The sequence below is a fragment of the Chaetomium fimeti genome, assembly GCF_033439085.1.
Source record: "Chaetomium fimeti strain CBS 168.71 chromosome Unknown B0H64scaffold_1, whole genome shotgun sequence".
NCBI lineage: Eukaryota > Fungi > Ascomycota > Sordariomycetes > Sordariales > Chaetomiaceae > Chaetomium > Chaetomium fimeti.
In genome coordinates this window covers 2,199,699-2,218,351 of record NW_026944329.1, presented here as the reverse complement: position 1 = coordinate 2,218,351, position 18,653 = coordinate 2,199,699, and the positions used below count along the sequence as shown (strand labels likewise).

The 18,653-nt window shown below is 56.7% G+C and overlaps 6 protein-coding genes across 6 annotated transcripts; 1 reads left to right on the top strand and 5 right to left on the bottom strand.

Annotated features, from left to right (window-relative positions):
• Positions 1 to 50: 50 nt before the first annotated feature.
• B0H64DRAFT_437647 (Per1-like-domain-containing protein) lies at positions 51 to 1,312 on the bottom strand (the record flags this gene model as incomplete). The annotated part of the gene is made up of 4 exons (XM_062806273.1): positions 51 to 108; positions 163 to 925; positions 1,018 to 1,069; positions 1,184 to 1,312. 4 exons carry the CDS (start codon positions 1,310 to 1,312, stop codon positions 51 to 53), a joined length of 1,002 nt encoding a protein of 333 aa, XP_062663995.1.
• Positions 1,313 to 1,439: 127 nt separating this feature from the next.
• Positions 1,440 to 2,473, bottom strand: B0H64DRAFT_381005 (uncharacterized protein). The gene is made up of 2 exons (XM_062802773.1): positions 1,755 to 2,473; positions 1,440 to 1,678 (listed from the first exon to the last, which is right to left on the bottom strand). Exon 1 carries the CDS (start codon positions 2,286 to 2,288, stop codon positions 1,929 to 1,931), a length of 360 nt encoding a protein of 119 aa, XP_062663994.1. The 5' UTR covers positions 2,289 to 2,473; the 3' UTR covers positions 1,440 to 1,678; positions 1,755 to 1,928.
• B0H64DRAFT_16445 (uncharacterized protein) lies at positions 2,470 to 4,542 on the bottom strand. Its single transcript, XM_062798652.1, has one exon. It carries the CDS (start codon positions 4,436 to 4,438, stop codon positions 2,513 to 2,515), a length of 1,926 nt encoding a protein of 641 aa, XP_062663993.1. The 5' UTR covers positions 4,439 to 4,542; the 3' UTR covers positions 2,470 to 2,512.
• A 3,758-nt stretch (positions 4,543 to 8,300) lies between these two features.
• On the top strand, positions 8,301 to 10,473 carry B0H64DRAFT_16231 (Ppx/GppA phosphatase family-domain-containing protein). Its single transcript, XM_062798618.1, has 3 exons — positions 8,301 to 8,536; positions 8,624 to 10,150; positions 10,201 to 10,473. Exons 1-3 carry the CDS (start codon positions 8,430 to 8,432, stop codon positions 10,373 to 10,375), a joined length of 1,809 nt encoding a protein of 602 aa, XP_062663992.1. The 5' UTR covers positions 8,301 to 8,429; the 3' UTR covers positions 10,376 to 10,473.
• A 289-nt stretch (positions 10,474 to 10,762) lies between these two features.
• Positions 10,763 to 12,590, bottom strand: B0H64DRAFT_369730 (uncharacterized protein; the record flags this gene model as incomplete). The annotated part of the gene is made up of 5 exons (XM_062802052.1): positions 10,763 to 10,779; positions 10,854 to 11,048; positions 11,103 to 11,792; positions 11,850 to 11,949; positions 12,012 to 12,590. The coding sequence occupies 5 exons, from the start codon at positions 12,588 to 12,590 to the stop codon at positions 10,763 to 10,765; spliced, it is 1,581 nt and encodes a 526-aa protein (XP_062663991.1).
• A 2,289-nt stretch (positions 12,591 to 14,879) lies between these two features.
• On the bottom strand, positions 14,880 to 18,116 carry B0H64DRAFT_314396 (uncharacterized protein; the record flags this gene model as incomplete). Its single annotated transcript, XM_062800199.1, has 2 exons — positions 14,880 to 17,243; positions 17,298 to 18,116. The coding sequence occupies 2 exons, from the start codon at positions 18,114 to 18,116 to the stop codon at positions 14,880 to 14,882; spliced, it is 3,183 nt and encodes a 1,060-aa protein (XP_062663990.1).
• Between the last annotated feature and the right edge of the window lie 537 nt (positions 18,117 to 18,653).

Here is an 18,653-nt window from a genome sequence, read left to right as displayed (position 1 = left end):
TCCGAATCCCCCATTGAAGCAGTACCACGACAAACAAGTCGCCCCAGCTCTTAAGCCTTCAACCGCGCACTGCGAACAATGTCGTCCTGCGCGTCCTGGACTAGGAAACTAAAAATGGCGAGTTAGCAAAGCCATCCGGGAACCCAGCCAACGAACACTTACTGATAAAACAGCACTGCTGGCGCAATCGTCCCCAGATGCCACAAACTGTGCGCATCTACACTCTCCCACAGCGGCGGAAAATCAAACAACTCCATGCTCATCGCTATCACCACCCACATCACCACCACCCCCGGCCACACAGCCCACGCCTTGCCCGTCTGTCGATACCTCGTCCAACTGAAGTAACTCCACAACAAGTTCTGCACCACGCCACAGACCACACACGCCAACGTGTTGTACGTGTAATCCCACCGCCACAAGCCCAAATACGCCACATGGCACGCGTACAGCACAGCACAAAGCGCCGTCCACGCCCTCAGCCCGCGCACATTCCCCGGGCGATCCAGCCGCCAGATCCGCACCGCGGCATAATACATGCCATACAGCACCGACGCACCCGCGGCAAAATAGTCCAACCGCTCGGTCAGCCTAAAGTCGCGGGTGTGGAACACGGCGCTCAGGAACCAGGTGACCATGCCGAGGCGGGCGAGGAAGACGTAGAAGGGCCGCATCGAGTAGGCGGCGGGGATGCGCGGCAGCACCTGGCGGTGCAGGCCGTAGTAGTGGGCGGCCAGGTTGCCCAGCGAGAAGAGCACGCTGAGCGGCTCCTGCATGCCCAGCAGCCGGCGGAACGGCCACTTGCCGTGGAACTGCACCACCGGCTGCGGCGGCGTGCTGGCGAGCCGTGTTGTGGTCACGATTTGCTGGCAGGTGTAGTCGCATTCGGCGGGGCAGGTCCAGAGGAGGAGGCGGCGGTGGAGGGCTGCGGGTGGGAGGAGGCGAGGGGGTGTTAGTTTGTTTGTGGTGGGAGCTATCTAGGGAGGGAGAGGGCGTGGTGTGGTGGAGGGGGCGTACGGATGGAGGTTTGGTGTTCTGCGTCGGGGCCGCAGTTCTCGCGTTCGCATATCTGTTGAGGGGGCAATCCGTTAGTAAGAGTCTTCTTGTTGCTGTGACAAGTTGTTACGCAGCGCATGGGCGGTGTTTTGTGGAATTTGGAAGCTTGTGGTCAGGAGACACGAACCTCAACACATTCTCTAAACTCAGGCAGCCTGTCGCCAGTTGACGCCGCTGCCGGGTCGGCGAGGAAAAGAAAGGCTACAAGGAATAGCGACACCAAGGCAAAGTTCCCGCGCAACCCCCGTGGAGACATCATTGTAGCGATAGCATAAGGCGGTGTTGCTTGGACTTTCAGGGTTGGCGGAGGAGGAAAGTCAAGAGACGCGACCCAGGGTCTGGTCGCGATCCCATTAAACTGCCGGCCCCACATTGAAGGCTTGCCGGCCGGGATCTTGGAAGACCCCGAAGCCCAGATCTTCCTCCCAAGCCCTAGGTCCCGAGCAGCAAGGCAATGCATACAACGGACAGCCCTCTTGAGCTTTCGCTTCAAATCAAATTGTGTAGCATTGTGGGATGCGAGACAAGAGTACAGAATACATACATGGCGGAGAACGGAACGAATTGCCAAGCGTCGAACAAGTCGTTGAAAGCCTGACTTGTGCAATGCATGTCTCCTGAGGTTAGTTATCAGGGAAAATTAAACCAGGCGTTTCGTGAATGAATGCGATTCAACTCTGTAACTAACAACTAACTAGCAATTAGATAGAGCAGCTAAGTAGCCAAATCGCCAATATAAACTTCGTAACGTCCATCACCCGCATCAAATGCGTCACCGCATTAACATTCATCATCGCCCTCAAGGAGGGCAGTCGTTTTTATCTTCAGGCCCAACTCCCATCTATGCAGGGTCGCCAAATCGCCAAGTCAAGTTATACGCCGCCTCGTAACGAGGCATGCGATGTGGTTGAAAAGAATATACCCCATATAAAAAGAAGGGAGGGGGTTGGAACTCCAAGGGTCGTTTCGTCCGTTCCCATCGTTCGTATCAGTCGTAATTTTTCATGAAGCCGTCCATGATGAGCTTGTTGAAATAAGGAAGAGAGGAAAGAGAGAGTAAGTGAGTGGTAAATGTGAAAACAAAGGAAAACAACTCCAAGACATTTCCGCCAACGGCCCACGGAGTGGGTATATGAGGAAGGGAAAAAAAGAATAAGCAGACGCCCACCGCGATATGAACAAGCTCCGAAACGATAAATGTTCAATCCAACAAGCGGGGTATTTCCATCCATCCACCACCCATCATAAGTTCATACCATCAGTCCAAGACCTCCTTGACGTACGTGGTATCGTTTGAACGTCGTAATAATCATAGTGGACATGTCGCAAATCCAAAAAGAAAAACGCGCTTCCTGTTTAGGTAAGACGCAAAACAGCAGAACATGTACAGTGAAGTGAATGGCACCACCAAGAAATGATCCGGGGTGAGGGGTTAGGGTGTTGTGAAGCCATGGTATTACAGGGGCGACTCGGACGCGTGATTCGCATCCCGCTGCCGGAGCTCCTTGAGGCGGTGGTCGATATAAGCGAGGCGATCGGCGAGGCTGTTGCGCGCCGGTAGCGGGTTGGGGTCGCTTGAGAATTGTTGAATTGTCGCGAACGGCCGGCCGAGGACGCCGAGGTCGATGCTGCCGCCCTGGTGCGCGCGGTGCACTCGGTGAGGGAAGCTGAAACTGGAGCCTTCCCCTGTGAACGGGGAGCCGAGTCGGGGTGGGGGTAATGGGAGCGCCGAATCGTCGAGTTGCGCGCCGACGTTCGGCATGCTAGTCGAGGAACTGAGCGCGGGTACCGACGGGATTTTGGGGATGAAAAAGGGGTCGTTGCGGTTCGGTTCGGTGGCTTCCTGGGTGGGAGCTGGGCCGGCCGCGACCGCGGCGCGAAAGCCAGGGTCAAGCCACAGATCGGAGCCGATGCTGGGGCGCTTGCGTGGAACGCCAGATTGTGTATGCCGCCGCTTCTGGGTACCCGACCTACTGAGTCGGACGGGCGATTGGAGAGCCCGTCGTGGACCGACGGTCTGGGACTGCCGGCGCGGGATGGAGCCGGTCAGGCCAAGAGCAGCCGCGAGGGAGCCAGAGGAGCTAGGCCCATAACTGCTGGCGCCGAAGGGAGACCCCAACCGGCGCCGTTCCGCAAAGGATGGCTCCCCTTCAAAAGTGCCGAGGGTTTGGCCTGCGAGGAGCGGCGAGCGGCTTGGGCCTGCAGGTTCCGGATTTGATGCTGCAAGTTGGGCGAGGGGGCCGTTGGGTTGCATGCTTTCGGATGTACTCAAGGTAAGCGAGAGAGACATATCCTGCGTTGCAAACGGAGCTGGTGAACGGCCCGGCGTCGAGCGGCGGTTCCAGTGGCGGGCAGCAGCCTGGGTGAAAGGCGTGATGTTCCGCGAGGTGAATTTGTAATTGTTGGTCCGAGAGCCGGCTTTCAACTTGCACAAATCCCGCAGATGCGCACGGGTGGCCGCACATGTATGGGGCCACTGGATGAACGTGCCCGACATGTCCGCAGTTGGAGTGGCGCTCCCACTCTTCCTACCCTCGCCGGAGCCGGTCGCTTTGGACAGGGCCTTGGAGCCCTTCCAACTCCTCTTTGCCTCTCGTGAAACACGGAGACAAACGCCGTGGGGTGGGATGCAGCTCTTGCCCATGCGAACAGGGGTGACTTTAGGGTCCTGGAGGTACAACATGAAAGTTGACCACAGGTGGTCGCTCATCGCTTTCGTCCAAGGCGCTTTCCTCGCTTTCCCTCGGAGGTCTGCAGGGCCACGGGACGGCGCATCATCGTTGGGGGCAGCAAGGTAGTTGTCCTTTTCCTTGCTCTCGTCTCCAAAGTTCTCGTAATGGTCCTCGTCTGAAGCAAGCGAGAAGCGGCTGAACAGTGATGCGCTAGTTTGTGTTGACCTCGACGTTGAGGGCCTGCTAGATTCATAGTCGGGCTCTGGCGTTGACTCCGCGCTGCTAATCGAGCCAATCGCCCAATTGGGATACCGGGAGGCCGGCATCGATGCTTCGAGCTCGGGCGCCGGCGTTTTCGGCGCGGGCAATCCCCGCCCTTGAGGCCTGAGAAATTGCGTATCTCCTTCGTCATCGTCGTGGTCGAATTCTGGGAAGGGACTAGGGCCATTCATGTCGCAGTCGTCGTGAGCGATCTCGGGTTCCTCGATGCTCGGTATTGGGACGTCAGCGGCGGCGACAGAGGCTAGGAAGTGCTGTGTTGGCGCTGTAAGTTGGGAGACAACGCGCCTCCTCAACTTCAGGCGTGGCCTCGGGGCCGAAGGCATCTGAGCGTCATCCATTTGGGGGAACGGTTCCGGCGTGCTGGGTGCCTCGTAGTCGGGACACTTGAAACCCCGCGGAAGGGTCGCAGGGCCGGAATGCGGATTCATCTTGTCTTCGAACTGGAATGTCGAGGTGTCATCAAGGAGTCGAAATGAGCTATTTCGAGGGTGCTTCTAAGACAAGAAGCGGATAATGTTCATGCGCAAGTCGCGACGTCAATTAGGTGCAGTCGCGCAATCGAAGCCGCTTTGAAAGTGCGTCGATTGATGTGCGGCGCGCCACTGGATTAGCGCAGGCGCGTCGGTCGAAAACAGATGGCTGGGGTGGGCGGGGCTGTCGTCCGTCCAGTCCAAGCGCAGGCGCAAGATTCGTCAATGGTCGTCCTTCGTAGTTATACGTTATGTCGAGGTTTGAGGGTCGTTACTAGAAGAGGGAAATCGTCGCCGAGAGATAGGAAAAATATCGAGAGAAACCAAAAGGAAAATAGACAACGAAATACGGTTGTCGGATCAGGAGAACCTGGAAACCGAGATGGTGAGCGCAGCGCTTTTCGGTGGTGTCTTGCTCGCCGTCGTGTCGTGATATCGTTAAAACACCGAGACCCTGCGCCGAGCGCGACTGGTCGTCAACTGAGTCGCAAATGAATGACTGCGCTGGGGAAAAGGGGGAAGAAGCGGGATCTCCGATGATGGGGTGTTGGGGATATGTAACGGTGGGTGCTGCGCTCATGCAAGAAGGGGGTGGGCACGGGGGCGGGCGGGTTCGACAGCGCACGGGGAGAGAGCAGTTCGGCTTGGGCCTGTTGATTCAGACCCCCACCGCACAGAACTGGGCATCCACCCGCTGGACGGACAGCCGGCAAGGAGGAAGCTCGGCTGGAGTGGAGATGGTGCAGGGCCCCTGGGAGAAACCTTGTTGGCGCAGTTGCAGTTTGAATTCCAGGGTCCCTGCTTCCCAAATCGACACACTGCGCAGCTGTTGTGTGGTGGAGCAACCTGGGACTGATGCTCCCGCTGCCGCTGCCCGATAGGCGCGGGCGCCGACAACGTCGCAATGGATCACCGTTGAAGGGGTGCAAGCTGTCAGGGGCTCGCTGATTTGTGAATTCGTGACCCGATTGCAGCAAGCAAGGACAGCAGCCGGCCAACGGTCGGGCAGGGCGATGGGGCTGGCAGCAACGCGTCGAGGATCACGACGGACCTTGATCGGGTTGGTCCGTTCAAGCACTGCGCGTTCCCAAAGGGGAGGGAACTAACAGTGCTCGATGCGCTCTCTGCATGTACAAGCACGTTCATAGACAGCCAGTTCAACACTCCACACACAGCTAGCGATGCGCTGGGACGCCGCCCACAGCAAAAGACCCGGAAAGCTCAAGGAAGAACAAAACCCTGGGGCCAGTCGGTCCATGGCTTGCGGGCGCGTGGAGTTCGACAGCAAGCAAGTGGGGGAGCGCCGCTTGTGGAGCGCCGAGGCAGATGACTTGGAGTTCTCGATTCGCAAGTTTCGCGAATCCTTCTGCTGTTGCGTCGAATCCACGCGTCGCACGGAGAGCAAGGAGCTTGAGCTGTGCGCTGTGATCGAATAGGTGTAGCTTGTTTCAATTGAGGCGGCAAATTGAGAGGCTGGGAAGCGTTCATGACGCGCGAAGTGTCGACATGCGGGCTGCAAGCGAATGGAAGCTACAGAGGGGTCGCAGTCGAGGGTGCGAATAACTGTAATTACAGTGCATGGGCACCACGGTGGTGCTGCGACCAGGTAAATACGCACCTGCAAGTCCACCGTTGCGGAAGTTACGCTTGGTTATTAATTGCAATAACGGCTCCGGCATCAGTTATGTCGTACCCGGCGAGAGCATGAATGAATGTCGAGCAACAGAACAGGAGTTCCTGTTGGGGAGGTGTGGTTAGGTGGGGATGACAGGGTGCGGTGCACTGTGTGACAGGACGAGGGGGTTTGAGATGGAACAGGGAAGCACGAAAAGAGACGCGTTTTTTCGCGTTAAGTGGGCGCGGGGTGAAGACGCGAAGTTTAAGTGGTTTCCACCCAATCAAACTTGCCGTGCCCGTGCTCCTTCCCATGACCGTCCCTCGCAAGTTCATGACGGCCAAAGAGGAGAGAAGATGGCGATCTAAGGAATCTGCCACATTGAATGAGGGAGAAGGTGTTTACTCTAGTAGATGGGCATTTACTCACTGCCTGGAGCGATGGTATTTGGAATGAGGGTCTTTCAATCAACGTGGGGGAAACCAGGGCGAACGCGCTGCTATCTGCGCCCTCCGCTGTGCGCGATGTGACCGGGGTGCTGGGACACCCATGGGGGGTAGGGGGGTGCCAGGAACATGCTCCAGTTTTTATTTTTTCGGGCCAAAATAACATTCAAGGTGGAAGTTATGGAGTGAGCATGATTTTTGAAGAAGAGCGTTCTTTCCGATAGTATCAGGGGCCTTCCTGATCATATTCAACTTAATATTATGTTTTCGCAGAACATCTATTTCTTAGAAAAGAGTATTGGAGGCCCGGTAAAATACCGAAAAAGATTACCACCCGGTACCTCCGTTCCCCACCTCCGTTTGCACCTTCGTTTCTACCAATTTTCACTTTTTTACCGACGAAGTTTTTTACTTAGAAGAAATTAAAGGAATATTACAATCAGGAATCGAACAGGGAGGTCACAGAGCAAAAGTAAATCAATTAACAACTAAGCTATCTACACTAGAATCACGAGAAAAGGACGCGCCTCCCGTTTCTTGATATACCTCCAAACGGGAAGGTGGCCTGTGCGCGCCGGCTCAGGCGGGTCCGTGCAGGCTTCTCGAAAATATGGTCGGAACATGAAAACAGAGTTGGAATATAATATTTCGATCGAATATAGTCAGGTGGCCCTGTAAGAGCCTCCGAGCTGAATAGTATATATTACCTCTAATTTCATTCTTCCGCCTGGAATTTGCAGTTGAAGTAATATAATATTGGCCCTGGAAAACGATACCTCCTTGGTTCTGGTCACTTTTACATATGCCGGCCAAAACGGTATATTTCAGTGTGAACATGAAAACTGGAGTATGTTCCTGGCACCCCTCCCCCCTCCATGGACACCTGCGGTTGTATCGCGGGATCTCGTCGGGTCTGCCTCACCGCTTCCTCGGAGACCGTCAAATCCCACACCGAGGGTGAAGGCCCGAGAGGCCCTGGTTCCGTCAATGATTACCAGCAGCTCGAGAACCCGACTCTTGCAGGTTTGGACAGGGAGTCCCACAGCGGAGTTTCCCAAACCTGCAGATCCCAAAAATGGTCCAAGCTCGAACCCGAGGTCAACCAGCCGTCCCGGCAAGAGCACGTGGGCCCCTCCTCGCAACTGACTTTGTCAATTTCGTCCCACCGGGAGGGAAGGCGAGAAGTCAAAAGGTTCTGTTTGACAGGCACCCATGCCTTCTCTCAGTTCTCAAGGTTGAGGACCCCTGGCCTTCCATGTGGAAGATATCAGTGTTCCTTTAAGGTGCGCCAAGAGATTGCTTCAGACGGCCTGTTGTTGCATCCTCCCCCAACACCAAGGACTTGCCCAAGGCGGCTACGATTTTTTAGTATGGAATCGCTTCCACGACTCCCACGTGGAGACGAAATGTTGGAGCCCAAGATAGGTACCGAACCTCAAGAGGCTCGCTTCCCCGCGCTTACATACTGTGTAAGCGGTTTAAGAGCTGTTAGCAAGCTAACAGCTTAACGGCTGTTGATGCCGAGGCTTAGATAAAGGGTTAATCAGTTCTCCGTCATGACAGTCGATGTAGCGGGCGCACCTGCCTAGGTTGTCTGTTCCGTGCCCAGTCACGATTGCCCACGTTTTTGGAAAATGGCATCTTGAAGTCAGGCTTGCCCTACCGTGGTTACCACTCGTCCAAGCCCTAAAGGTGCACCTAACTGAATGTTGGGCAGGCATGCCTCCTTCGCCTTGAGTGGAAACCCCACATCCGATACTTTCCCACTTTCCAACCCCAAGTTTCAACGCATGAGAAAACAACCCGCGGCTCCAGGTTCAACCATTTCCCAACATCAACGGTTCTTCACCACTTATTTTCCCGATTTTCGAAGTCGGACACCGTCGAGATGGATGCCCTAGTTGACATCATTACGCTCGAAAACTTAGAGCAAAAGCTGCCGCGATGGGACCCATCGGGCTCCAATCACCTTTATGCTCTGGTCGACATGGGAAGGTAAGCCGGACATCCTTTTATAGCGTGGCCCTGGGTCATGCTAGCTATATCACACAGAATAATACAGGTCTGACAAGCTTCATCAAGCAACGGCGTCCGCTTCTCCATTTTGGACCTCTCCCCTCCGCGGACACGACTCCTCAAGTGCGTTTACAGAGAGCGGGCAGCCATCTCGCTGTTTGATGCGTTGAGTGGGCCATCGTTAATGTTCCCTGACGAGACGATCAAGCTGGTATCCCAGACTCTGGCACGGTTTAGATCCATCGCTATCGACGACTACGGTGTCCCTCCAAGCCAAGTGAGGGTTTTCGCGACAGAGGCGATGCGCCGGGCCCAAAACGCCACGACCATGCTCGAGGCTATACGGGAGGCGTCCCCGGACCTGTCTGTGTACATTCTGGCGCCTCCAGTAGAGACCCTTTTCGGCTCAGTGGGCGCCCGCTCGGGCTTCGTCGATGTGAAGGGGTTGTTCCTCGATCTCGGCGGAGGAAGTGTCCAGATGACGTACTTGGACTCCTACGCCGCAAAGTCCCGTGTTCGAGAGGATAGCGTTGGCCCTGAGGTGGCCGCAGCACTCGCTGGGCAAAGTCTCCCTTTTGGGGCTGCCCGCCTGATCAAGGTGCTAGACAATGGCGACGCTGTCACCCAAGCGTCCGAAATCTCACGTCTTCGCGACGGCATGAGCGAGGCGTTCCGGACATTGTGCGCCAAGTTCCCATCTCTTGCTGCCCACGCTACCGAAGCCCAGCAGAGCGAGGCCGGGATGGAAAGCCCAGCCACGTCAGGGCTCAACGTCTATCTCTGCGGAGGTGGATTTCGGGGCTACGGCAGCATGTTGATGTATAGACACCCCGTACAGCCGTATCCGATTCCCTCCATCGGGTCGTTCACCGTGTCGGGGAGTGCATTCGGGCAAACCAAGGACCTGCTCGAGTTCAACAAGTCTTTTGACGGCAAGATTTTTGGCATGTCGAAGCGCCGGCGTGCTCAGTTTCCCGCCATTGTCGCTGTCGTCGACGCACTCATTGCTGCCGTGCCCGCCATTCGTTCCGTTACTTTTTGTTCCGGCGGGAACCGTGAAGGGGCTTTGATGATGAGCCTGCCGGCGGACATTCGGGAAAGCAACCCCCTGACACATTCCGGGTATATTATGGGGAACCCCGAGCCTTCAGTCACGGGCCCAGGTTCGGCCGGTGTCCCAGATGTTCTCGATGCGCTACGGTCCGCATTTCCACCGGGACTCGACTTGGCTACCACGACTACTGTTTTCGGTTTGCAGCTTGGCACGCTTTATGCTCGCCAGATATGGACTCAGTTGGGATGTGATGCCGAGACGAATGCATCTGCGACCTTGCATAACGCAGTCAGTTGCCCCGACCAACCCGGGCTGACGCACCTCGCCCGCGCCGTGTTGGGTGTCACAACCTGTGCACGGTGGGGAGCGAGCTTAGCACCGATTGACAAGCAATTATACAAGAGCCTCCGGGCCCTGATGGATGCGGCAGATCCGGATGCGACATTTTGGGCCGACTACATTGGCGCCGTGACCGCAGCCATGGCGGCACTGGTAAAAAGCTGGCCAAAGACGCAACATGCCATCCAGGATAAAATCAGGTACGGAGTAGGCTTTATACTTTTATCTCATCATTCTAACTAGAGGGTAGGTTTCGGTCGACTGCAAAGCACGGCAAGACGTTCCAGATCCAACTGGAAATCTCCATCGACGAGAAAGCAGCGATGGGAGTGGATTTCGACGATATCATCGGTCTCTTCAAGAATCTGAAGAAGCATAAGCACGAGGGTAAAAAGGTTACCGTCACCATCAATCCACTCCCTTGAATGCGGGGAACGCATCAACGCTCAGCTCACCCTGCCCCATGCCATTCATATAAGGCTGGCTTACGGCCGAAGCTCCCCCCAGCCACATTTTCCGACAACGGTGTCTTCCGCTCTAACTGCCTTTTGCAACATTACTTCGAACATTCTGGGATACATTCGTCGACCATTCGCCGCTTTTCATACGAACCTTCATTGTTCATGACCGCTTCACGCCCAACCGGGAGCTCCCATAGTTCCGCTGCCCCTTCCAATTGAACTGAAACCCTAACATATGAAAAGACCTCCAAACGCCGGATAACCTGCTGTCGGTCCAGCAAGCTCCATTATGTTCATTTCCAGGCCGAGAGAGCTTTCGACTCCTTTTTAACGATGCGCTCGATGAATAATTCATCCGTGGGCGACACCTGGCGTGCCACTCGGCCGTCTATGAGGCAAGGTCAGTGATCCCTCTGTTTTACATCGGCGGGCGGCAACTTACAAAAGTCAGGGAGCGTCTGCCAGACTCTCTTGTATGCGGCGGAGAGGCTCCCGTTATCCCCAAAGACCTCGGCTTTTCTGATCTTCGTGATCGTCGTTGTCTTGAGGAATACCCCCGAGTAGATGACGATGATTCCTTCGAATAATCGTCTAGTCGTCTCTCGGAACTCATGCCTCGTCACATCCATAGGCGCCACTGAAGTTTTCGATTAGCATTTGGGGAGCGGGAAGTTGATGGCGACCAACTGACCTTCAATGGGTATTGGGGCAGCATTCGTTTGTTGCTGCTCCAACACCCAGCTCCACGATTGGCGGTAGGTCAGCATCAGCTGCCACGACGAAAACCACTTCATAATATCCATCTCAGTTGCTCCACCATCCTTACGGGATGTATCTTTCCCGCCAATATACTTGTCGATCTCGGGGAGGATCTTCCGCTCAAGTTCCGAGATCTTTTGGCCGGCGAACCGCCGAAGCGAGTCCTGGATTCCCTCAAACTGGAGGTCAAACGGAACTCCTTGGGCATCAAGCTGTTGCCGATAAAAGAGTTGCTTGCAACCCCAGACTTTCCACATACACCTCATCTGGAAAAGGTTCCACAACAAACCCCCGATCATCTGCTGCCCAGCTGAGCGGATTTTGGTTCTCGCTTGGCGAACGAATTCGACAAGCAGCCTGTCCATTTCGGCCTCAAAATCCGTCCTGCTTTCAAGCAGAATTTGTTGTTCCATCCACTGGTATATTATGTCTTCCCAACTTTGTGTTTTCGAGGGACGCTCACTGAGCACGATATCCAGTCGACCCTGGCCCGGCGGCCCGAAGGTGTAAGCCTCGAGGCGTAGGCAGGGGCTTCTGACACGGTCGGAGCAGGAAATGAACAGGCGGCATGCAGAAGACTTGTCTGGCTGCTCACGGCTTGGGTTGTTCCAGTTCCATCGTACTAATCGAGGAGTCAGCACGGTTGGACTTCAAGCGGCACATCGAAGGTAAACCCCACCGAATCTTGCCGGGATCATCTCGGACAACGGCGTTCGGATACACGTCAACTTTGATAACGGCCGGTCTTTGCACGCCGCACAGATCACATCCGAGTTGCACTGGTCATTGGCAGTCAGCAAGAGGTTGGAAGCCCCACGGCGAGGGTCTGAAAGACACTTACCCCTTTCCTATTCATCCTACAGTGGTAACAAGCTCCGAGTCCCCGAACTCTGCCTGTCTCTTCCCGATCTTTGACAACTCTCGTCTTCTTCTGGTGCATATCTGCGGAGGATGGTGGCGAGGGTGACGCTTCCACCAAGATACTTGTGTCTCGCGGAGGATGGGGTCCCAAAACCTTCGGCCAGACGTGAGGAGGTTGGGGTTCTTGTGCCGGAGCGTCCTGCATCGGACAATCCTCGTCTTGATTGGGACCCTCCGGAGGGTCTGACATAGGACAGTCCTCGTCCTGGCCTGGACCCGCCGCGGGGGCGCCAGCGGGGGTTGTTGCCGAGAGGACAACGGCAGGCTTCCCTGTCGAGGGGGGAACATCGGACTGTGTGGTTACATCTGTTGCCCTGCCGGATGCATAATATGCACCATAGTCAAAGAGGTCTGAGTAGTCCTCGGATGTCGAAACACTTGCGGTCTCCCGGTCATCGACCCCGGCAGAGTTGCTGTGGGGCGAAGGGTCTTTGCAGAACGGCTGTTTAGGACCCGTACCCCCATTGAAGAGGTCGAAGCGGTCAGAAGTGTCAGACATGTGGCCCCACGTCTCCAATATCGGAACTAGCGGCAGGTTGGCTTGAAGTGCGGCCGAGTCAAGTAATTCAGGATGAGGCGGCGTCAAACAAGACTCACGAGGCAACACAAAGTGGCCAATGGGTTCAGCAATTCGAGGTTACGGCGCTGCTCTAATACAAGGGAAGGGGGAGGTTTGGGCAGTCAGATGAGGGTACCCCCCTCGAGTTTCTGTACCCTCCATCACCTCGAGAGCCTCACCTTGCCCTCCTGTCTGCCTCCCTTCACACACGCAACGGCTATTACAATGACTACCCTTTTCGCTGAAGAAGGGGGGTCTGATTGGCTGATTTGTGAGCCAATCACGCCCTGCTCCAGACCGATTTCTCGACGACCGGGATGAGCTCTACAGAAAAAGGGTCCAGTCTGGTGTTGCGGGTGTGGGATGGATCAGATCCGTGGGAGGAGGGCATTCATTATACCACCCGCAGAAGCGCACAAGCTTTCTCAAGCTTCTCCCGGGACTCACTTTTATGTGAAAGACTGCTCAGATTGACGTTCCCACGTATCCAGCTTGCGAGAAGCCAAAGTCAGCGCCATTCAGCACTCCAGCGCTCCTATATCATTAGGTCACGGCAGTTTCTGGCATACTTATGAGCCGGGAATGATTGGTCCGCAAACTCAATGGTTTGGTATTATGAACCTTTGGTTGCGTCTCCGTCAAAGGAGAGGAACGAACTGACTAGTGAGTGGCAACCTAGGACCAAGCAGCATTCTGGACTTCCAAGTTGTCCTGGTGAGACTTCATTTCTTGTCCAGCTGCAGTCTTGTGGAGCCGGCCCCCTTCTTGGCGTCAACGTGAGCACTCACTTCCGATCGCCCCACCCCTCCCAAGATGGCGGGTACACGACGACACAGCCAGGTTTAGGTGCTAACCGTGCCACCGCCGGGCAGAGGAGAATTCCATACCCAAGGCATACGTAGACCGTCCTACCTGTGGAAGGCACAAGTTCTAGCTTCCAATGGCTGATGGTTTTCCCTTCACGATAACTTCCTAGCAAGGAGGTAGTTACTAAAAGCGCAATTGCGCCGAGTATCGTGGGCGGAAACCTGATTGGGGTTTGTTATCCGAAACGGGACTTGTGCGGCAGAATGGGGCCGGGACTTTGGGGTCGGGAGTTGGAGGTGGCACGGCAAGGCAAGGGCTTCAGCGCGTCAGCGCCGTCGTCTCGTCAATATGTTGGGGGTTCAGGCCTGCCGTGACCCCCGTTGCGCGGGGCGCGGTTGCGCCAAAGCTAACACGCCAGAGAACGGGACATCGGTCGTGTGACACACCAACTCCGGGTCCGTCACCACCTTGGGTGGGATCATTAAGGTAAGGTACGCTGTCGTGCCTTCGACACACAGCACTTGCCTCGTTTTCATGCCGCTGAGGCTGAACCTGAGTTTCGAATTGACTTAGTTCGTGGTTGAGCGACCGAGCTACCGTTCAGTTTGCGCATTATCGCAATGAGGTTTGTGTTTATTGCAGCCGGCTAGCTCGTTGCAAGGCTGAACTAGTAGTAATCGCAACTTTTAGGTACTTTGGACAACCTCATGTCATCTATTAAGGATGGACACAACCTCATTATGTGAGTACCGTAGGTATGTATCTACCCGAACGGGATCCGGTCGGACGTCCAGGTGGGTGACATCAGTGACACGGCACACCCAAGGCAACCGGTATGCAACGAGGAGGCCTCGTGAGCCTGTTGGGCATTCATGCACGTTGGAATTGCAAAATCGGTGAAGCAACCGCGTGGCATGGCACATTAGCTAGGTACCCTAGATTACTAAAAATCCCGAGGCTGTTGAAGGCTTTCTCCCGCCCTTAACTTCTCCTCCCCCCCTTCTTTCACCACTTTGATCCTCCTTTGCTGACTGAAAACACTGGAATCTATTCTATGATCAAATTGATGCTTCCGCTCGCTTCCTGTACGTGCGTGTCGCGTATGCCATGCAAACTAAACCAACGCCCAAAGACCAATACGAATAAAGTGGGTTGAGTACCTAGGTATCAAACCCTGTCTGACGTGATGCACATCCAAGCCCCGAGGTGACAAAACCAAACCGGCCTGTATCCCGAGACTGGACAACAGGCAGTCGCATTACAAAGGGGTATCATCTATACAGATGCCGAGCAGACAGAAACGAAGGCAGGTCCAAGCCGGAGAAAGGTCTCAAGAAATGAAAACAAAAATAAACTCCGCGCAGGCAGATCCGAAAGAAAGGAACCAGATGCAAATGCTCATCATGATAGCCCAGACATCTTTCAGAAAAACAGCTTCTTCTTCTTCTTCCCCTTCCCATCCATCCCCTTCAAGATATCGTCAAACGTGCTGCCCCCATTGAGCGAGTCCGCCCCACCATGGACCGAACCAGGCCCGAGATTCGACGGCCCCGCCCCGCCCATGCCCGCAAGCGCCCCATAGCTCGACTTGCGCGGCTGCCCACCCGCAGCGGCACCGGCACCGGCACCGAGATAATCCACCCCGCCACCGCCGAACTGCGACAAGTTCGCCGCGGACCGGCTCGCCCGCAGCCCGAGCTGGTACACATCACCACCACCGCCATACCCGGGCCCGGGGCTCCCCGGGCCAGCACTCCCGGTGCCACTGACACTGCCACCGCCGCCGCCACCCCAGCCGCCGCCGCTGGACATGGACCCGACGCTGAGCACGCGGGAGCTGCGGTCGAAGGACGGGGCCGCCGGCATGGGCAGCGGTTCCAGGCCGATGGCGATGCTAGCGCGGAAGGCCTGGCGGGCGCGGTCGTTGGAGCCGCTGCGCGGGCGCAGGTGCGGGGAGGAGGACGGCGTCGAGCGGGTGGCGGCGCCGGCGCCGGGGGACTGCGCGCGGTGTTGTTGCTGGTGTTGGTGGGTGGTTAGTGGGTTGTTGGAGGAGGCGGTGGTGGAGGGGGCTCCGGTTGTGGTGGACGGGTCCATGTCGCGGAAGCCGGCGCGTGGGGGCTGGAGTGGGGAGGTTTGTTCGGTTGGGGCGGCCGCGGGAGGGCCGCCGCCTGCGCTGGCGCCGTCCCATTCCTTGGCGGCGAGCCAGCAGTGCGAGCGCATGTATATGCCTTCGACTGAGAACATGACCACGTCGGCGGAGAGCTCCACTACGTTGGAGCTGCCCGTCTGGAACCACATCTTGCGGGTCTGGCCGGCGTCCTCGGTCCAGGGGGGGTTTCCTTGGGGTGCCTGGCACAGGAAATCTTCGACTCCTTCGGTGTAGCGTAGCCCGGGGGCGTCGACGACTAGCATGGGGAGGGACTGCAGGACGACGTAAAGGAAGAGCCAGTTCCCGATGCGTTGGTCGGCGAGGTCGGCCGGGTTGGTGCCCTTGGATTCTTTGAGCTCAAAGTCCTTGTAGGCGGTCAGGAAGGGGAGGTTGAGCGAGTCAGTGTCGATGTTGCGGGATTTGATGAGGATGAGCTGGAGCTCGTGGGGCTGGAGGGCCTTGCTGTACTTGGCTTGCTTTTTGGCGGGTAGCTCGTGGTAGTTCTCGTAGATAGCCGTCATGCTTGGTAGCTTGGGGACGTCGAAGGGGACTGGGGGTAGCACAGGGGGCGAGGACTTGTCAAACTCGCCGAGAACCCTGCGAAGGGCGGAGATGGAAGCCTCACCGGGCGTCTTCTCCTTGGTATCGTCGTCGGAATCATCATGCCCCTCGCCGATGACGCGGGGCGTCATGGACTGCCGATCCACCAGGAGGTCGTAGAGGGCGCAAAAGTCCGAGTAAAGGATCTTCAGGCACTGCCGGTTCAGCCCGCTCTGCGAGAAGTGGTTCTTCTTACTGCGGGCTCGCGGAGGCCAGTTGCCGAAGAGGCCCTTGTAGTAATTGAGGGCGAAGCTCTTCATCTTGGCGAACGAAGTCCGCCATTCCTTGAACTTGACGTTCTTGTACTCATCGGATGAGGTGGAGTTGGCAGTGCCGGAGAACAGCGAGGGAAACTCGAAGGCCTCGAGTCGACTGTTGACGCTAGCCTGGCGGTTGGCCAGGTCCAAATGTGCGCGGTCCATGCGCTGGCGGGTGCTGACGGAGATTCGGTCGTAAAGAGGCGACTTGAGCTCGAGGAGCAGTTCGTACTTACCCACGGCATGGGCAAACGCCTCGTTGTACAGGTTCCACGACTTGATCTGCTCCGCCAGGATGAGCGCCTCGAGCGTCTTCTCCCGGCTGTGACGCACATCGGCGATGCCGGTCTGGTCCATGAACAAGTCGAAGGCCGTGTCGACCGATTCGCCAAAGGAGGAGCCATCAAAGCTGCAGAAGTTGAACCGCCGAAGTAGGCCGGCCACCTGGAGCAAGGCGGCAAACAAAGTCGGGTTTTCGGATGTGCCTACGAGGGGCTGGTGCGTCAGGAAGGCGAAGAGGTTCCGCGCGGCGACAAGACGTTCGACGTCGGTGTTTCCGAGGGGGAGGTACAAGTGACCTTCAGTCACGGGGCCGTCGGCCGGTGCAACGTCGAGATATCCAGCATTTTGGGACGCCATCATCTCCGTCACTAGGAGCTCAACCAAGACTGCCGACGGGCTAAAAATGTGGTCGGCAACTTTGAAACTAGGCCCGTGATCGCTTCCCTTAGGGTGCAGGTAGACCAGGACGTTGCCTGTCTCATTCCATAGTTCAGGCACCTACACATGGTTAGTTAGCGTCTCGAGGACAACTCTTGCGGCGGTAAGCGGTACCTTCTCCCCATTCACCAGGAGCGCTGGGTTGTAGTCGACCTGGCTATCTGGCGACATTACCCAGGCGCCACGGGCTTTGGGCTTGGTACCATCCGAACTAGCCCTTGAGCGGGCACCCGGAAACCAGCTCTTCCTTTTCCGCTTGTCGGCGGTGGCGGGGGGACTGCCCTCACTCGGGGGCTTCGAGACGGACCGGCCTTGGATTGGGCTGGAGACTGCTCGCGAGCTGTCGACCGCGGCATCACGGACGACCGGGGGTTGAGCGGAAACACTGCGGCCACGCGGATTCGGATTCGGGGACAGTTGGCGGGGCTGGAGTTTGTTCGGTTGGAGCTTTGCCCTCGACGGAGGACGGTCGGGTGACGGGCTCCTATTGGCTCTTCTCTCACTCGGGGGCGTTGCCTGGATGGCTGCGACGGCCGGTACGCGGGCTGGTGTACCAAGCTTCGCGATAACTTTGTTGGGTGGTGGTGGTGGGGGAGGCGGGCCGGTAGGCATGGCTGGTATTTTGTGAAGCTTCTTGGGCGGCGTGGATTCAAGAGCGGTGTTTTCAAAGAGCGACGAGCTCTGTTCGATGGGCGACAAAGCTGTTGACCCGGTCCCCGACTCAAAGCGGGAGGACGACTTGGAGTCGGCGCTCGTCCTGGCGGTGCCTGTTGTCATTGTCGGCACGGTACTAGTCGGCGAGGTGTAAGACGAGGTCGTCGAGCTAGCCGGGAGGGGCTTCCGATTGATCTCCGGGGATTGCGGCCCTGGGCGAGATGTAAGCTTGGGCAGAAACGAGGTCAACAGACCCAAACGAGGCCGTCGTTTCTCCATTCCTGTCCCCGTTCCCGTCGCCGTCCCCATTGTATCGACGAGGTCTTGTCTTTGTCTGTGTTTCTTTTCTTGATCCTCCTCTTCTCCTCCTTGTTCTTAAGGGAGCAATGCGCCCGCCTGCGTCACCCACGCTTTAAGCTCCGACCTGGAGATCTCAAGAGTGCGGTGATGCGGCAAACTTGCAGCAATCCTCGTTTGTTTTGAGTTTTGGGGGAGTTTGTGATTCCGAACCGCTCAAGAATTCTTTCTTTGCTTTCTTTCCGCCTCTTGCTCGCTCTCGGTGACGGGGGTCTTCTCAGTCCCTCGCAGCGGAACTTAGGGCGACGGGGGTGTGAACGGCAGAGGGTGATGCCCTTGCGAGCTGCGCTACTGGATGGGGCGATTTGACACTTACTTGACAGCATTGTGGGAAGACGGTATGTCTCGGACTTCGCGATCCCAGACCAGATCGTGCAGCTGAATACCTTGGTGCTTCTTTGGCGATCGACAGCCGGAGCGCCGAGGGAGGAGGAGCGAGCGCAGGGGAGTCTTTGTATG